This window comes from Micropterus salmoides, unplaced genomic scaffold (assembly GCF_014851395.1).
Source record: "Micropterus salmoides isolate LMB-PRFRI ecotype aquatic unplaced genomic scaffold, ASM1485139v1 Ms_hic_scaffold_10, whole genome shotgun sequence".
NCBI lineage: Eukaryota > Metazoa > Chordata > Actinopteri > Centrarchiformes > Centrarchidae > Micropterus > Micropterus salmoides.
In genome coordinates this window covers 7,159,632-7,174,114 of record NW_024040041.1, presented here as the reverse complement: position 1 = coordinate 7,174,114, position 14,483 = coordinate 7,159,632, and the positions used below count along the sequence as shown (strand labels likewise).

The 14,483-nt window shown below is 41.5% G+C and overlaps 1 protein-coding gene across 1 annotated transcript; it reads right to left on the bottom strand.

The window, feature by feature from the left end:
- Positions 1-1,421: 1,421 nt before the first annotated feature.
- rad23aa (RAD23 homolog A, nucleotide excision repair protein a) lies at positions 1,422-12,149 on the bottom strand. Its single transcript, XM_038693083.1, has 9 exons — positions 11,892-12,149; positions 10,797-10,958; positions 10,308-10,510; positions 9,670-9,713; positions 8,298-8,425; positions 7,175-7,265; positions 4,100-4,230; positions 3,813-3,974; positions 1,422-3,715 (listed from the first exon to the last, which is right to left on the bottom strand). Exons 1-9 carry the CDS (start codon positions 11,955-11,957, stop codon positions 3,602-3,604), a joined length of 1,101 nt encoding a protein of 366 aa, XP_038549011.1. The 5' UTR covers positions 11,958-12,149; the 3' UTR covers positions 1,422-3,601.
- Between the last annotated feature and the right edge of the window lie 2,334 nt (positions 12,150-14,483).

Here is a 14,483-nt window from a genome sequence, read left to right as displayed (position 1 = left end):
CCCTTTACCGTTCCACTGTTGATGTAAAACGAATGTTACAACCTGAAGAATCTTAATTTCCTCTCTCAGTGCGGCTGTCCAAGAAGTCTGTTTTCCTACTTATTAATGAGATTATTTTAATTCGATTCAAATGAAATGGCTGCCAATCCCAGGCAAAATATCACTCAGAACGACCTGATTGTTGCTATTCCTAGTTTATCAGATTTTTAGTAGAGAAATTCACCTTTAAAGCTGCAGTGAGTGATATTTTGTATGAACAATAGGTCAAATTATTACGTGGAATGTATAAGGGGCCGCTCTTAGGGATGAACCCCGAGAATGATCACTCAATTCAGTTTGCAGTCCCCCTCAGCACTCCAGCTTTTTAGCGTCTTTTAGGTAATTGTTTTGGTTTTATGGACCTCAAATTGATGTTTTGGTTCAGTCTCACAGCTCTCATCAGCATTGTTGCATGTTGCAGCAGGCAGCTGTATTCAACTCAATAGCTCTGAAGTCCACTGTAAACTACATGCTCAGCACCAAACAGCAGAGACACAGTTAGTGACTAGCTGGTGAACATAGTGCTGCTAAAGAGCCAGATATTTCCCTCAGGCACTGGTGGAGAGCAAAACAGAGCTAAAGAATGATAATGAGATAATGAGTGAGAATAATGGACTTAACATTCATCAAGTGGACAGAAACACAACTCCAAATTGTTGCTCTGTAACTGCTGGATGTCTAAATAAACAACGGTTTGCTAACAAATTCACTACAGAAACTTAATAATAATAACTATAACTTAAACTTTTAATCTGTGTAACTACAAGGGGAAAGCAGAAGTACAGCATAATAAATAAAAACAACTCACTCTAAATGTAGATTCATAATTTGCATTTTCATTTAGCTATTGATAATCAATGTACTAATATATTGGGTCTTATCTTTTAATTTATGTTACCCTAATTACGGGAAACTTTCAAGATGGCAGAAATGAACCATTTTTCCAGACATGATTCATTTCAGACCACTTTAAGGCTCCAAAGGAGAGAACATAGTCATGCATTAGCCTACATTTGATCCAACAGGCACCAGTTACATGGGGGATCTGAAGTTAGCCTATGAAGGTTCTCAATATTAAGGTACTTAGATTTTAGCATTTGAACCCTTTCCTTTGATCTAGTCTTTGGTTTAGGCCTTTATGTGTGGTGGTGTGTTTTCAGCAGTTGGTTTCCCAGCAACAGTTCAGATGTGCAGATAAGGTGAACTGGAAACTCCAGCAGGCGTTACACCTGTGGTGTCCATAGATGTTCCCTTCGTGTCCACTGCATGCTGGATTACCCCACTAGAGGGCCCCTGTGGACCCGGTGAGTGTTTGGTATGTACATTCAGAGGGAGTAAAATGTGAGGTGATGCTGCTGCTAATGAGGCACAAACAACCAAAGGCCTGAAAGACTGCTGATATTTAATATAGCACAGCATAGTCTAAGATCATGTTGATGCTGTAGGACAGTTGTCAGTGAAAACTGCCTTCACACATACAGAATGAGACTGAAGACATTTAGTTATTTTCTTTTACAGTTATTGTCTGTTCATGGACCCGCATCAAACTTGAGAACCTTTGCAGTCAAAACACCCCCATCTCACACACCACAGCCGGGCCAGCAACTACCACGAGATTCATAATACAGTAATCCGTAGTGGACAATCAGCCCATCTGCACACACAGTGCGATGGTGATAGATTTGAACTGCTCTGCATTAGCAGTTTTGTGTGTTAAGCCTTGACATGCAACGTAGCCTTTATCTATGTATAATTTGTGGCACACTGTGGAACAGATTGAAAGGAGTGCACATTTGTTAAGACACATTTAAAGCCCTGCTTCTCAGCAATAGTTAACTGTACATTATTATGGTTACATTGTGTATTGGGTGTAATAAATGATTAATAAACGCCTTGAAATATTTGAATATGAAACTAAATCAATAGGTGGCTGCTATGTGTAAGTCCAATGACAGGCGGGTGTTTGGCCTCTTTGCTGTCGCTTCTGACTCCGCCCATACATGCTCATTTGAAGCCGAGTCTAACTGGCACGATTGGCCATATAATGCAGGGCAGCATAAGAGTGCCAGAAGGTTTAGACAACAGAGAAGTTAATTTTTACTCACTTTCTTCTATTCAGAATGTAGAACTCTGACCTAAATCAAATGGTTTCAACTTCGAACTATAGTTTTCCCCAGCTTCGAAAGATAAGAAGTTACAGTATGTGCAGTCTAAAATACATTTTAAATGGATTTGGATCCCAGTTAAACCTCACCAAGTAGTACACTGATTTATCTGCCAATACATTTGCATATAGACCTAAGAACCTAGTGTGGGCTTTTAATCTTGTAAAATGCGTCTTTCCACATACTGCGGGTCAACTCCCGGCAAACTAAAATAGACATACAGTTAAGGATGAGGGCTGTCTTGATCAAAAGGTCTCTCTTGGTAAACTGAGGGGGGGGGGGGGGGGAAATTCAGTTGCAACCAACAATTAAAACTTAAAAGAATTTTACTGGATTAGGTAAACACTACTACACCGTAGTGGATATTTCAGTTTCTCCTTCTTTTGTTGTGTTTTTAAATCATAATGACAAAAGATTTTAAAGAATCTTTGAAAATCTGTTTAAGTTGCAAATTTCTATGGGTGTTCATTAGCACCAGAAGCTATTGGCATAGACAAAACAGTTCCACATTTGAGTAACCCAACAGGGAGGGCACAGCATTTTCAGGGATGTGGGGATTGGCTGTAATCTGTGAAGCCACCATGGAACAACAGATGAGGGTGGATACACAAAGTGAACAGAATAACCAGATACTCATTTTGTCAGTTTAGTTCCCGTTTTTTTTTCTTCCCCACCAAAACAGACTGATAGACCCGAGCAACATCATGTCAGACACATACAAAGGGCAGCGCTGTCCAGTCGATCACCACCAATTTCATCCTTGGACGTACGTACATGAGGCTTACAGAGGTACATACAAGCAGTTACACACACTGATAATGGTGAAGTGCAGTGAGGAGGATGTGCCTCCGTACAATCCAGCTACAGCATTAACAAACTTAGAGAATGCAAATTGATTACTTTTTTTTTCTGCTTAACTGTATTGCATCCATCTGCACAGGCACACGGACATGTACTCACACACACGCAGACACAAGCACTCTCGTTGTTGTCGCCCCCCTCCCTCCCTCCCTCCCTCCCTCATGTTCACAAAGCGCGTCTAAAATCAAATTATAGGTCTCCCCTAGACAAACCCTACACATTCCATTGGAATTCACGTGGATTTTATCATTCTTCCTCACTTTTTCACCCCGACCTCCCATAATCCAAGTCTGACCTTCCTGCACACAACCTCCCCTCTGTGTACTTTAAGTGTGTGACCCCACCATACCCTAACCCACCCCCGCCTCCCCTTCCCAGCCCACCCCCACCCGCCCACACCCCCCTGCTGGCTCTCCCCTCCTGTTGGGTTGAGCTGAGGTTGGTAGCTGTACAGTAAATTGGGGGTGCAGTCTTTATGCTGAGCTGAAGAGGGGCAGGGTAGGAGGGAGGAGCAGGAAGGCAGTGAGCTCGGCTTTTCAGTCATCTTCCAGTCCCTGGTTAAGGAGAAAGTTGGCTGCCAGGTTCTCGTTCTTCTCGCAGGCAAAGTAGGCCTGGATCACCAGAGCCTCAGGGAAACCCAACGCTTTTAACTGTCAAGACAGAGATAAAGAGAGGGGGGTGGGTTATAAATAAGATTTGCAACTCTTCTAAACAGCGCGCAATATTTACTCTTCATTTGTCACTCACCCTTTCGATGGCTTCCTTCTCCTGAGGTGTAACCTGGATATAGTTGACAGGTGCGCCCTCCTCCCCTGCTGCCCCCAACTCTCCAACCTCTGGCGCCTCCCCTCCCTCTCCCACTGGCTCGTTCAGCATCTGGATGAACAGCTCCTGATGCTGACTGATTTGCTGGGTGAAAAGGCACAGATAAGTAGAGGTAACGGTATCGAGATCCGGCAAAATGAACAGCTTGGGTGAACAAGAACGTGCATTGTAGCCCGCGCTTGTGGCCTGAACAATTCTCAACGTGTTACCTGTAGAAGTTGAGGATTCTCTCTGCCTAGTTGTTGGAGGAGAGCTGGTAGCAGAGCCGGGTTCTGCTGGATGGCCTGTCTCATGTGCAGAAACTGGGGCTGGGTCCGCAGGAATGCAAGTGGGTTCTCTCCTAGTGACATACAACATTGATAACCATTAGCAAAAGAGGAAACCAAATCAATTACACGCAGGAAGCTTTAGATGCATCGATCGCCGTGCCTGCATGTCTTCCCCGTCATTTTGCTAAAACGCATTCCCTGCCATTTCTAGCTTAACAGATCCACAGCCAGACTGAGCTACACGAGTTCATCCCAGTGCTGAACTTACCTGAAAAATGTCATTAATTACTTGTTAATTTTCAATCAGAAAAAGCAATAATAATGTCCTGATTAGGAAACAGAACAAGTAATTTAATTACTTGTTAAATTACTTTCCATTACTCAGTCCAACGTTTCAAAAAAGGTACCTTCCAACCCTCCACATACCAACACTAATATAGTTTATCATTTAAAGGCTCCTTGTGGACTCTGACCTCTAGTGGTGCCACAGTGAAGTATTTTTTTTTTTTTTGTGCGTCCCATTTTGCTTGCCTTGTGCTCATACAAAAGGATGCAATACAGTATCGTCAATGGTTCCACTCTACTCCACTGACCTACAGGTGGCTGTAATGTGCTAAGAAAGGCAGCACTGCACCAGGCGGGGAAGGACTGCATGTTAAAACATAAATAAAATATCACCGTGGCAAATGTTTTTAAGAAAGAAAAAGCATTCAACATGTTTGTTAGACCTCAAGAGTAGGCGCAGTGCACTTTGGTGAGTGACAATGTAAACACAACTTTTGTTTGTTTACAAGAAAACTCCGCAGGACAATTTTAACAAGCAGCTTGCCTACCAGTTGGAGGCTTATACTGACCATCAACAGTTGGCTTAACATTATTCTCTGTGGCTACACGTAGCACTCCAAACAACCATACACTGAAACTGCAGGAAACTTACATGCTCCAGAGGCTAGTTAGCCATAAAGACCATTAAGCTAAGTGAAAGAAAGTCAAGAAGAAACTGATGGGGGACTAAACCATCATCCAAAATGTTGGAGTAAGTGAAGGTAGGTAGCAGAGGTCGACCCAATTTTTAAAGGTCGATATAATAATGGTAGTTTGGAGATGGAAAAAGCAGATAGCCGATTAATCAGCCGATATCTCTATGCAATAAATGGTTATGGGGTGATGCAATTCCCAGCGTGACCAGTGGGGACTGGGCAGCTGTCAGCCACCATCAGAGCCAAGTTCTGCCGATAGTTTGAAAAACTTCCCTCTATTGGTGTATTGAAAAGGCGATCCTTTCTACTACTCGTGACTGAAAAAGTTGTCACATAACAGTAAAGCATTATTACTCTAAACCAGTGCTTCTCAAAGTTTTTGGGCCAACGGCCCCCTACCCATTATCCAGGTCACTTACCGTCCCCCCAATCAAAAACAATGTAGACTAGGGGTGTGGAAAATAATTGATTTTTTAGATGCATTGCGATGCAGACTTCTGAATCGATTCACAAATGTCAATAATCGTTTTTTTAGAGGTTAATTGATAACGTAATGTTGATGGAACGAAAAAAGCGGAACTCGGAAATGCCAAAGTGCAGCTCCGTCTGTGGTGTGCATACAACAAAGACGTGTGGTTCTCCCTGTTCGGCACAGACTGGAAGCTGTTGATTTGAGTGACTGCTGATACTAAACTTTCACATGATCAATAAAATCAATGCGCAACTAACATTAATGATTTTCACCTGCACACTGTGCAGCACGGACAGCTACGGGACAGGTGGCAGTAGGTGCTGGTGAATACAGCGGAGCAGAGCAAACATGAGTGCTACGTTTCGGTCTGGCCATAAATGTACAGTGCTGGTTACAGTGTGTCTGTTTTCCAGCTACTGGAAAAGTGAAGGCATTTAGCGCTAGCTAACATCTCTTCAGACTGCGTTCTGGAAGCTGAGCAGGACGTCGTTTGCTGCTTGTTTAAGTTCATTTGTTGTCATTCATCCAATTATCGAATACATAAATGAACAACATGTCGTTTCTCAAGGCCCATGGTCCTCAATACAAGATTACAATAATCAACTTACAAGACAAACATGCAACTTCACCAGATGAGACAAAAACAAGGGAACAGATATATTAAGCAGAATCAGAAATAAAAATAGCAGAGGGTATAATGCTGTAATAATGCTATGTAACGTTTGTTACATTTATATGAAGTAACATTAAATATCTGTATTTCATTACAACCTACTTGTTTGGATTGATACAAATACTTTACTTTAAAAGTACACACAGTGTGAAAAATACATCTTTATCCTATTCATTTTACAACCACATCGTAGCCCTCATAATCATGAGATTCATGACAATTCCCACCCTTGAGGTTATGCATCAAGATATCGAATTGAATCGCTGACCTGATAATTGTAATCGTATCGTAACATGTACACCCCTAACGTAGACCATCTGCCGCTTGGGCACAAACTGCCAAACAGTAAAAATAAAGCAGCGCACAAGGGAACATCATTAAATGTCTTCGAAAGACCAAGAAAAGTAGCAACATTCTTAGAATCTAGAAGAATGATTTCATTTTAAAAACAGTATTCTTTTGATCAACTGATCATTGTCCCTCGAGTCCTAATCAACAAAGAGGCCTTAATCACTTACAAGTCTTCACAGAGTGAAGGTGGTGGCAACTAACAAGTCTAACAACAATTTACACATGCTGATGGTAGAAAAACCTTCAGAGACTAATGAGTCATGAGTCAATGCCTGTCAGTGACTCATGCATACACATTTAGTCTATACATGTTTCCACTCCTAGCAGCAATCACATATTGAAAGGATTGTCCAGATTTTTGACAACAGTGGTATAAGTGTTCACTCAAGTGTTCCCAGTGTTCATTTTAATGCATGGATACTAGCTTATCCACCACTACTGTTTTTTTTTTGTTTGTTTGTTTTTACACAGTGGGGAGAGACAGAGACATAAATGCTGGCTGCATGTATTTTGGGACCAAAAGGAGTGGTGTGCCTCACCCTCCGCTAGAGATGCTGGGGCTTCTGTGGGTCCAGATGTGGGGGCCTGCGCTGGGGGGTTACTCTCCTGGACTGGGCTGCTGGGGATACCCTTGAAACACAACAACAAAACTGTCAAACACGCACTCCCAGCATGCTGCCAAAGAACATGGAGAGATCAAAATGATGTTAGGGCCACAGAAGTTAGTTGGTAACTGATAATTTGCTCATTATTAGTTGGTAAATACAAATCAGTTGCTCATGAGTTCCTTTTTGTCCACCTCTCTGTGTAACAGTAATTTCCCCCAGAGTGCACAGAGCAGAGCACAGGGTGCAGATGTTGGTTTCGGTTGTTTGATAGGCTGCGTCATTAACAAGCCAACATGCGCTGTGATAAAATACAGAAAAAAGACAAGTGTGTCTTTTAGGGCGACTTTATAAAAACATACTGCTGATGGAGAAAATGGAGTAGACGGGGGGAAAGAGAGACAGAGAGACGCGGGACAAGCCACTGTGTTTACCTGAGGTGTAGGCCTCTTGTGTGTCTGAGGGTGGGGAGAAGAGAATTCCGTGGAAGGTGCGACGCATATTTAAAAATTATTTTAATAATGTTCCCGATGATTAAAACTTGCTGGTTTAATGTGAAAAATTTGGGGGTTTTTTGCCAGAGGGCAGGGTTTTACAATCACGATGCCTGCTCAACCATCGACATCTGTCAGCCATCGCCAATGGCATCGTCTATCGACCCTGGTATACACTGAAACACAAATTGTGCTGAGCACTGGCGCTTCACACACACATATATCACAGATATAAAAAAAATATGCAAAAATACTTTCCACAGACACTATTACACACACACACGATGATTCGCCATGAAAAAGGAAGTGTGTAAATGGGCTGAACATGGTCAGATCTGCCCCAAACTTCACATATTTGATAAGAGTTGAGAAGTTATACAATAATGATGATCTCTATCAATCTATCTAAAATGCCAACGAGGGAAAGACCTGTCAATAATGGAAGACAGACAGCCATACTGTGCACATTTCAGGTATTAATTCATCATCTTATTTGTATTAATGTTAAACCAGTGGTGCTTTTCAGATGGGAAGTGAGATATAAGTTTGTGTGCGAGACTCACAGTAAGAAGGTACTCCACAGCTCTGTGGGGGTTGTTGAAACTGGCCCGTAGCGCAGCCACCACTCTCTCCCTTTCGTAGCCCATAGACATGATCTCGGTCAGCATGGACTCGTATTCAGCTCCAGTCACTGAAACACACACACGATCAAGTTACTAACTCTACAAAAGAACTGAATCTAAACATTACAATATAGTAGGGTTGGACAATTAACTGAAAAGTAATCAAAACTGAATTCAGAGCCTCTAACGGTCGTAATTTCCCCATGTTGGTTATTTAATCCTGGTTATTTAATATTGTGTGGGTTCATGTACGTTCACCTTGAAACACAGCACGTGTAGACACGTGACTCCGCCCTGTCCAGTCCTGCTCAGCTTACAGACCAGAGTCTGAAGCACAGTGACATGTTAGCTTGTGCTAACCGCCTTCACTTTCCCGCAGTTGTGGAAACAGACTTTTAATAAACGGACACACTGTGACCTAATCATTTACTGCCAGACTGAAAACTTATTACTTGCTCGCTTTCAGCATCACTTTCTGACGCTCTCTCTCATTCACTCGTCCACTCACTCGCTATGCAAACACATTGCACAGCAGTTAACAGCACCTGTCACGTAGATGTCCTTTGATGAATGAGGAGAGTAAGCTAGAAAAGCACGATTTACCGTGCTCACACAGAGTGGGGGTGAAACTCATTTGTTGATATTAAATAACTGAGTGAAAGTTTAGCAGCAGAAGTCATAATTCAGTGCCGGCGATGCGCCAAATATAGGGGAACCATGTCTCTGTAATGTGCACGTCAACATTACCTAACATTTAGATAGCCTAAAGGATTTGTGAAATCTGAATAAATAAACCCAGCTTTAATAGTTGAGCATATTTACAGTACAAACATTGTCAGTGAAATATGAGCGCAAACAAAAAACATTCAAAAATAATTTTCAATTAATCCTGATTTTGATTTTAGGTGAAATCTTCCAGCCCTACAATTTAGCATACAATAAAGTCTTAAATAGCAGCACGACTCCTCTCTTAAATTCTCTGTAACCAAACAGGAATCCCATTGCACTCTGTGGCCACAATAAGGGATGGCTTACTTTTGTCACCACCTAAATATAGGAACAGTATGTATTGCACTGCAGCCTGTAAAGTCCCTGACTCACAGCAGTAACCATTTTTGGCACAGCACAAAATTTTACACAAAAAAAATGTACTGCTGGGATATTAACCCACAAATAACACAGTCAAATGTTTGACATTACACAATTTACATTTAACAACAGTGAGGAAATACCGCAACTACTGCCTTGGGACTATTACAGCTGAACAGGCATCATATGACGCAAGTCTGGCGGGAAGCCATCCATTACCTACCCAGTGCTGAGGACGCATCCAACCCCTGACCCCCACCACTGGAGCTGCAACGCATAAAAATGTGAAGAGGAAGAATCAGACAACCTACACAACATTTCTGTGACTCCAAGTTGAAGACACTGGGTGATGAGCAAAGCAGTAAACAATGTTGACAAGTAAATTTAGAAATCAGCATCCATTCTATGTAGTTAAATAAGTAACATGCTACATTACAGACTACTTACTTTGATGAAATGAAAATACTTAGATATTAAAAGACAATGGATGTTATAACTGGCTTGAATTTTAACTCTCCATAACAAACACATGTGGGTGAGAGAGCCTGTCCATTAGCTCCACACCAGCTTCTAGGGAGTCATTGCTTCTGTGTAAACTGTACACCTTAATTTACAACAACTCAGAAGAAAATAACAGAGAAGCCTGCTAGCAATGTTGATTCTGCTCGACTTCATAGGGTACATTTGGGCACAGTGATGGCACATTTTATGCCTTAAGGGGGTCACTGTCTCAATGACATGCTCTGGATCAAACGCTAAACACTGATATCTGAAAAATATTGATTTTTCCCGGTACTGCTTCCCGACTCTCTAGTAATTCAAAAATGGTTTTAATAACGTTTTTAAAAAGACCAGTTCTACCTTGCTGGCTGTTGTGGTTCTGTGGCTGCAACACTTGGCTCCTCTTTGGCCTCCTCAGAGGGAATGGGGACAGCTGATGGTGTTGGGACTGAAGCTGAAGCTGGGGTAGTGGCCGGGACAGCTGTTGACGTGGAGCCAGAGTCCTGTGCAGGGGGCTTGGGTGCTTCCGAGACTGGAGGCGAGGCGGCAGCTGCAGGCTTAGCCTTTTGCCAGTTCAAAAGAAGGTGCTGTTAGACAATCAACTTAATAGTGAAACATTAAAACACCACCACACTATAAAACCCATGTCAAATTTTGTTCTGCATCTAACTGATCTTAATAAGGAGCAGTGGGAAGCCATTGTGCTGCACCCAGGGAGCAGTTGGGGATTCATGGCCTTGCTGAGAGGTACCTTCGGCATTGGTCCGTGCTGGACTTGAACCGGCAACCCTCCATTCCCAAGCCAAGTCCCCACAAACTAATACCAATAGTATTTCAATAAGATCTCACCTTGGACACCATCACCACAACAAAATTCTTCTCATCAATTTTGTAGTCCTTAATAGGCGTGTCATCTTGCAGGATTTTTCCAGCGTATATCAGCTTCTGCCCAGAGACGGGAAAGTTGTCTTTTCCTCTTTCTGCTTCTATCTTCTCTTTCAATGCCTTCACCTGAAAAAAGGAAGAGAGGAATCATAATCCGTAACTACCAACATGCAAGCACTTCCTAAAGGTCTACTAATGCTTTTATTTCTACCCATTAACATCCATAAAAGTCTTTCATTCACCTATTTGATCTCTGACCCTCATGTCATTGGACCTCGATATTCTACCAAGCACCTACTAAAAATAAACAAACTGTCCAGATAGACCAATGACCATATCTTCATAAGTCAGGAGAGCATAAAGTTTAAAGTAATCGGAGTTAGAAAAGCACAAGTTGTACTCCGATTCAGACAGCATGGCAGTGCTGACTATAAATCAGACAAAAGTTAAACATTAACGTTACCTGAACGATATCCACGACGAGTAACATATTGTGTCAAAAACAAGTTGAGTAACACAACATGATGTTCACGTACCGTTGGCCTTGCTAACTGCATGTTAAATATGTGAACACGCTAACAAACTTAGCCAGCTTCTCAGTGCGCTACCAATACGGCTATTCGTGATTAGCAGTGTCATTCGCATTAGCATTAGCAGTAACGTAGCGAACAGCTTGGGTTTCTCACAGAAGTTACAGCATTACAAAGTGGACAACATCTATTATTACTGAAGAGCAGTAGCAGCAAGGTAACCGCGACACAAACTCGAAACTATTAGAAATTCATTTGCAGTCGCGTCGGGATGACTTTGTTAACGGGCTGCTCAGCTAGCTAAATGGCTAACGACTGCTAGTGAGGTTTTGCGTTGTTTAGCGCCTGTTTCATGTGTAGTTGTAACACGTGCTGTTAATTGGCACCCCTTTGCCGATACTACAGATATTGTTCTTTAATTGGAAATATCAAATAAAACGCTTTCGTCTACACGTAAAGTTAAAAATACAACGTAGGGTCCCGCAGCAGTTCTGTTAGCTAAAGTTAGCTAACGTTAATAGCCACTCACCGTTTGTTCGGGGTCTATCTCAATCTGAATGGTCTGCTGTTGCAGTGTTTTAAGCGTGATCTGCATGGTGGCGGTGGCTGACGTTGCGTCAGGTGTGCTTTAAATGGAGAAATAGTTGCTCCGTAAGCAGTTAATTTGTTTTTAGAGTTAGCGTTTCTGGTAAGATAACAACTAGCCGACAAATGTGTGTATCCATGAGCACTCAGCAAATCGCCATCTTTGGTGACAAGTTGGTGGTGCGGTGAGAAACGCTCCTCTGGAAGGTACGAGATCTCGTGCGGCACGACGCGACTGTACGAAGCTCAAACATTGAAATGAATGAAATGTTTCTCTTGACTCAAATATCTACAAATGCAGTTTTAGAATTCATAATAACAGTATATCCAATAAGGTTAATAATTGAAGATATCTGCAATTACAATTTGACTGGTAAGAACAACAGCCTAATTCAATATATTTCTACATAGCATTGGCCTTTTAAAATCTTAATGCTATTTTCTCATTTATTAGATTGATTTGTAAACATTTTGCATTATATGTAGTTCTCTCTACAATTCATTTATGACTACTTAGAACATACATTTAATATCTCTAATTTTAGTAAGACTTGACCATTATACAGTAAATTCCCAATTTAGTTTTAATTACATTAATTCATTTAGCTGACGCTTTTATCCAAAGCGACTTACAATTGCTATACATGTCAGAGGTCGCACGCCTTTGGAGCAGCGAGGGGTTAAGTGTCTTGCTCAGGAACACAATGGTGGATGGGTCACAGTGGGGGATCTGTCACACCAAAGGCAGGCGTCTTATCCATTGCGCCATCACCACCCCAGTAATTAACCTGAAACATGAATTCCAAATTATGAACTGTTAGGACTGAAATAACCTGGCTTTGCATAAGTAGCTGTCTGGAGGGAGGACAGCAGTGGTGTTTGTAATGTTTGCTCTTCAGTAAATAACTATAGTTTGAACGGCAAAAAAAGGGGAAAATCAATTCACCTCACTTGTCTTGTAGATAATCTTAAATAATCTACGGTCTGTTATTTATTTTAGGGAAAGATATAATAAATTAGTTTCTCCAAAAAAAGTAGGGATTGTTTAAAAATTGTGCCATTTGAATGATTCTGACATGACTCATTTACTAGGCACTTATGTGTTACTTATGCACCTGCAAGCCTTGTGGCTCTTCTGTCAGACAGAATGTAGAAGTGTTGAGGCATTTATTCATGAAGGCTTTTCCTTGATCTACTACGTCATTGCCAAAGAGCCTGCCAAATGAACAAATGTAAATGGAGATTGCAGTGCACGTCAGGGGCTGCTCCGGTATTACAGAATTATACAGGATGTTGTTCACTTTCATCCAGTATTCCAGCAGCTGGTTACTTTAGCTTAGTACAAAGAGTGGAAACTGACTGTGTAATTCTAAGATAATTTAACTGGCTGCTTGCTGTGGCCTTGTATTTACCACAGAGACATAAGAGTTTGGTATTGCTTTTCTCATGTAACTCTCCACAAGAAAGCAAATGAGAGAATTTCCCAAAATGTAAAATTCTATCTTTAAAATGAATTGATTTGATTTCAAAATCTTGGTACTGAACATGGTGTTGTCTTGGTCTTTCTTGTTGATTGCCTTTGTATTAAGTGATTAGGTGTATTAGGTAGACACAGATAGACTGAGATTGTTCAATCCTCCACAGAAATGGAAGATGTAACATCCTGCTTCAACCTACAGTCCAATAAGTTAAACAATGAACTTCATGTGCCTACCTAGTGACCACTGGCACCATGGCAAGCACATATTACAACTGTAACTAAATGTTTTTGGATCTATAGTTTGAAACATTTTTTAATGGCTTTTCTTGAAACTCAGGGTTCATTGCGTGTGTTACCAAGAAAAACGTGTACATCTGGAGGGAATCTGCAGGTCTCGTTAGCATCCAGCTCTTGCACACACTTTATCTGTGCAGTTTTTTCTGATGCAGCCAGCAGGGGGCAGAGTTTGACTGCTCAGAGACAGACAGCACTGCAGATAGCAGCACAGAGCATGACGGACAGAGAGAGTACACAGCCAGCAGGACAAATAGAGACATTTTCTAAATAATGAAAACCAGTTTGCCACTGGTTGTGTCTGTTTGGATATGATACTTTGTTTGTTTAACGTGATCTGTCAGTAGAATGTGGAGCAGTGGCAATGGGCTAAATTGTAATATTTTATCAAAGATGGGTGGATAGATAGGTGAATGAGTTCACGCACTCAGATTTATGCAACTGCTCCTGCTGAGAGACATATGCATGGAATGAAATAGCTCTAGTGCTTCACATTTTGGGCATATATGCTTATTATTGATTGCTTTTTCAAAACCTCCTGCCACCATCATCATCATCATCATCATCAGTGATATAATCTGATTCAATCCATCTAAATTATATCTGTGCGATTTATTTAGCCTTTTTCTCATCACCAAATTAAACAATAACGTACACATGCATTGCACCGGCTGTGACCAGCAGTCAAACCTCCCAGCAAGCATTGCGACATAAATATTTGATCAAATTAGCCCCTAATCCATCGCTCAGTGCCAAGTTTGG